The 5,148-nt window shown below is 37.1% G+C and overlaps 1 protein-coding gene across 1 annotated transcript; it reads left to right on the plus strand.

Annotated features, from left to right (window-relative positions):
- The first annotated feature begins 1,121 nt into the window (after window positions 1-1,121).
- Window positions 1,122-5,148, plus strand: LOC128228795 (acid sphingomyelinase-like phosphodiesterase 3b). Its single transcript, XM_052940297.1, has 6 exons — window positions 1,122-1,479; window positions 1,739-1,934; window positions 2,338-2,582; window positions 3,187-3,350; window positions 4,041-4,215; window positions 4,348-5,148. The coding sequence occupies exons 1-6, from the start codon at window positions 1,419-1,421 to the stop codon at window positions 4,854-4,856; spliced, it is 1,350 nt and encodes a 449-aa protein (XP_052796257.1). The 5' UTR covers window positions 1,122-1,418; the 3' UTR covers window positions 4,857-5,148.

The raw sequence follows: 5,148 nt of genomic DNA on the forward strand, positions 1-5,148 counted from the left end.
ATTATCAAATAAGCAAACCGAATTCGATTAACTTAATAGACGGCCGATAATAGACAAAACGGCTTTGGTATAAAACGGTTACCTCACACTCTTTCTGCCCCATTTTGCCCTCATACGTGCTATAAAACTGTTTCCCTGTACACATACATGTTAGTTTTATACACCTGCTTTTTTGTCATCAAAATGTTAAAACTAAGGACAGCATTTCATGAACATCATTGGGCCGGCACTGGCGTACCAGGAAAAATACATGATTGACAAAGTTCTGCAAATTTTACATTTATTTCGCGTTTTTGCCGCAACCTTATACGTTTCGTTATATAACTGAACTCATATTGTGTGTAATAAATTATTCCGACCTTTATTTTGAATAAGTTGATATTATTTCAGAGTATTATTGTACAAAGCTTGAAAAAAATATTTTTTGCTTAATTGAAGAGCGTCTGCTTCGGGAACAGGATGTCACTGGTGCGATCCCCGTCAACGTCAAATCTGAGCCATCAAAAATGGCACCGGTAGATCTAAACTTTAATATGTTGAATATCAGTCACGATCTGGTAGTCTATGGAGGTTTGTCCGCGCCTATACTTTGACTGCAATATCGATTGACCCCTCTACAATCGGAGACCGAACGAGGACTGAACTGTTCGCACATCACCGGCCATTGGATGGTAGGGTATCCGTCAACGAGCACATTTCAAAACTTAAATACCAGGAAGAACGTGACCAGTGACCTTTCGATGGTTCCACAGCGCCGACATTGTGTAAGGAAGAAAACAGCCTCTTTAGAACAACCCAAATTTCGTTGGAGGTCCCCTTTGTGACGTGGACAACTTACTAAAAAAATATGCTGTCTTTTTCATATTTACGGCTATTAACCCTAACCACATGTAGCATTGTTTTCATTAACATAAAATGGCGAATTGCTGTTGAGGTCCATTTCTGCATATTATAATTTTATACGGATCGAAATTACCGAGATATGACAACTGAAGATATAAAACTAGTGATTTCGCAATCACGGATTGAACGAGGCCCTTGTCAAGTGAAAATTTAATCTGCAAAAATGGATAAATAATTACACTTTTCATAAACGCTTGTGTATTTTATCTGAATTGTTGACACATGTTATAAAGGTGTCCATAACAAGAACAGAAGCCTATTTTTCTTTTTATTTATATGTTAATAATGAGGTGTTCGAATATTTATCGTTATCAGACAAATCTAAATATATGAACACGGCAAAACCCACGCATCCACACGGAAGTTTACAATATTTTACCTGTACACTGTATATTTATGAAACTCGCCTACGTATCTGCGTTGATATTTCTACCTGACGGAGAAGTGGGGGAGATAGAAATTTGGAATAACAAACTATAATTCACAGAGTGCAAGTGGCTGATTCCGTATAAAGGATGGAATGTCTTTATTTACTAACCATATTCGCTCTGTTTGGGGTTTGTTCTTCAGATGAGGGTCGGTATTTGTATTCAATTATGTATTTTTGAAGTTAAATATGGCATGTGCCATTTCATCACTTTCTTACTGAAAACAACAACAACAACAACAACAACAAACTATATACAACGTTTGTTTTTTTTGTACTGTTTCCAGTTCTAATTCTTTACTTTACCGGCATGCATATGTTTATATTTCATATCCCGTTGCCACTAAGTTGGCTTAATGACTATGAAAAAAGCTTGATATACGTCTTATTTTATTCGCCACTTGATAGGTTGGTTCTGGCACGTAACCGACTTCCACTGGGATTTCTCCTACTGGACTGACCAGTTGTCCTGCAATGGTATGAACATCTCTCAGCCGGGAACATTCGGTAACCAGTGGTGTGACTCCCCTTGGTCACTTGTGGAAGAATCCATCAAAGGTTTGGGGCCAGTCCGCTCACAAGTCGACTTCATTATATGGACTGGGTGCGTAGTCTGTCTGTTAATGGCAAAACTAACATATTTTCGAGTTTCTATAATGATCAGAAAAGTTTTGGAAAACTCATTGAAAATTCAACTTTCAGTATTTTCCTTAACATGATGCCCATACACAACTGCCATAAGAGTGAAAATGACAGAATATCTTTCTATTACACTAAAATATCATCGACGGATCCAGGATTTGACGTTAGAGGGGACGTAACTTAGGGGCGTAACCTCCCTCAGAACCGAAATAAATTTGCTTTCAAGTGTTGGTAGGGGGTAGGGGTACTTCCCAAAGTTAATTTTAACAATTTCTAGTGCGAAATGATGCATTTTGAGCTAATATTTTATATCTCTTATCCCACTTCTGCTTATTGTTAAACGCTGTGTTGTTTTTTTCCCACAGAGACACAGTGCCTCATGTTTCTGGCTCCCATCTGAGTAAAGACCTTAACTATGAACTGGTAGAGAATATAACGTCATTAATGCAGCAAGAGTTTCCGAATACAAAGGTTTATGCAACATTTGGAAACCACGACCACTACCCTACCAACCTGTTTCCGCCGAACAATGACGATATCTACAATGCGACATACTTGATATGGAAAGCGTGGATAAATGATGACAGTCAGATGGACAATTTTCATAAAGGTTTGTAATTTTTACTCGATTATATACTTGCTAAACATATGAAATCAGTGGTTGTATTATTTATGACAATGCTATCTTGAAATGGTAAAATCAAATACCGTCAATGTTTACCTTTTTAATTTTTGAAAAGATGATGTAGAAATACTCGAAACTTAACGTTAGTCAAAATGAAATTGGGTTAATGAAAACAATTAAGTCCTTTTAGACCAGGACCAGAATGTCTCGAATAGTATCTTATTTCAGTGCCCCATCCAGGATTTGAAAAGGGCTTGGTGCTAAGTCAGAAAGAGCACTTATGATGCGCTTTGAATGAGCCTAAATTGAGCATTTGCAAGGGTCAATGTTCAATACTTAAATAGTTTGTTTTAAGTGTTATCTTTAATTAGTGTCAAAATTATGTATATTTATTATATTTATAGTTTTTTCTGAAAATTGAATTTGTTAAACAAAAGGGCACATCAGAATGTAGTAAAAGACAGCAGGGTGCCCCGACCTGCTATTTAGGCCTAGCTGGAGCACTGTATTTTGAATTTCCATTTCATATATGAATACTAGTATGAAATGGAAATTCAAACAAATATCAATACTCAAACCATTACTGCAGGCGGATACTACACAGTGAAATTGGGCAATTCCTTGCGCCTGATTGCTTTGAACTCGAACATGTACTACACCAAGGATACTGCAACAGCACATCTGGAGGACCCTGCTGACCAGTTCAGATGGCTCGAACAAACCCTGAATTCTTCTCAAGCCGCAAATGAAAAGGTAAGTCCGATATTCTGCATTGCGGAAGTTTTTTCGCTTGTTTATTTGTTTCCTGTTACGACAAGCTATTGTTTATTAGCCCACTCGTCAAACATGCGGTATCAATAAGTTTAATACGTATGGAATATGGATAACACATGTCTACATTTAATTTGAGTAAATGATTATATATGTACAGACATATACTGGCATTTTCATTTCAACGACCGTTCAATGGTGAAAACACAAAACTCATTAATATCGAACACTAATGTTTGTGTTACATGTGTTGTTATTTCTTGTGATATTGAGCGTGTGTCTTATTGAGCCGATTGTTCAGAACTACGTTAAGTTAACAACATGATTAACGAGATAATTGTTAACTTTTAAACGTGAATTATTTGATGATATGCTCATATATACTTAAATTAACCAGCTACTTTTGAAATAGATGACTCTCATATTGTTAGAAATACTACAGGTGACAATTGTATCCCTTAATCTTCCAGAGCAGTTAATATTTGAAAGTTAACAATTGCAATATAACAACGTTGTTTAACTTTAACAAAGATTTGAACAATTGGCCCAATTTGTGCCTGATTGACCTTGGTTCAATGTAAGTGTTAACCTTTCGGCTCTTGTCCTTGTCATCTGCTCCTAATTGCACAATCAATATAGAAAGGCATCCATTCCTGCATTATTTCGTCACAGGTGATTTTGATTGGTCATGTCCCACCGGGATACACGACGCCGAGAGCTGTGAGATGGATGACTAAAGAATTCAACCAGAAGTTCGTAGATATTGTTCTCCGTCATTCATCGACAATTGCAGCCTTGCATTTTGGACATGAGCACCACGACAGTTTTCGCCTATTTTATAAAGGAGGTACGTGTTTTTGTACGCTGTTATCTAGCTACTCTATATTGTTTTGTGTGAATAATCAATTGGTACTTGTTAATGGTTACTAATGGCATTCTACTTTCTTTTTTAAATGATCATTTTAAACTCATTTTTAAGAAAACCCCGTGGCAACATTGTTCATTGCCCCTTCGGTAACCCCATGGAGGTACCAACTCTCAAACGGGGAAATCGAACCTGCACATAACCCTGGCGCAAGGCTTGTTAAATTTGACCGACAGACGGGCAAAACGTTGGAAATATTGCAATACTACGCCGATCTCGACAAAGTGAATGCAAACAAACAGTTCGTGTGGACTCTTGGTTACAACGCTTCGAGTATTTACGGCATTCCTGATCTTGGCGATGATTCAATGCACGAAGTAGTGGGTAAACTCACCGAATCGTCCAACTCAGAGTTTCTGAACTTTGTAAAATGGTACAACACCAACGGGAAAAATCCTACAGAAACTTGTTCTTCTAAATGCCACCAGGCGGTCATATGTGGACTGAGACATATGACCGAAAACGCATTCCAGAAATGCTTGGACCAATCAACGAGCACACAGACTATGCCAATACCAAATATCTTTGTTACGCTTGTTAGTCTCATTTTCCTTGCATTTTAGAAAATGTATCATTTCTAGTACTGTGTTCCGGTATCTTGAATGAAATGCCGTAGTTGTATGTAGATACCGTATTTTAAAGCTGGTTGTATGACTTTTTATCGGCTACATTATGTAAAATATGTAAGACACCAATCTCAGTTCCATACAAAGGCAACCATGCTATGAATAAACATCCATCAATTTTGGAGAAGAAGTTTGAATGTTGTATAAATGACGTAAAAACATTTAAACTTGCCGAGAATTTCCGTTATTGTTCCCAAATTGCGTAAATAAAAAGCAAACTTATAATTAG

The sequence above is a fragment of the Mya arenaria genome, chromosome 3 (assembly GCF_026914265.1).
Source record: "Mya arenaria isolate MELC-2E11 chromosome 3, ASM2691426v1".
Taxonomy (NCBI): domain Eukaryota; kingdom Metazoa; phylum Mollusca; class Bivalvia; order Myida; family Myidae; genus Mya; species Mya arenaria.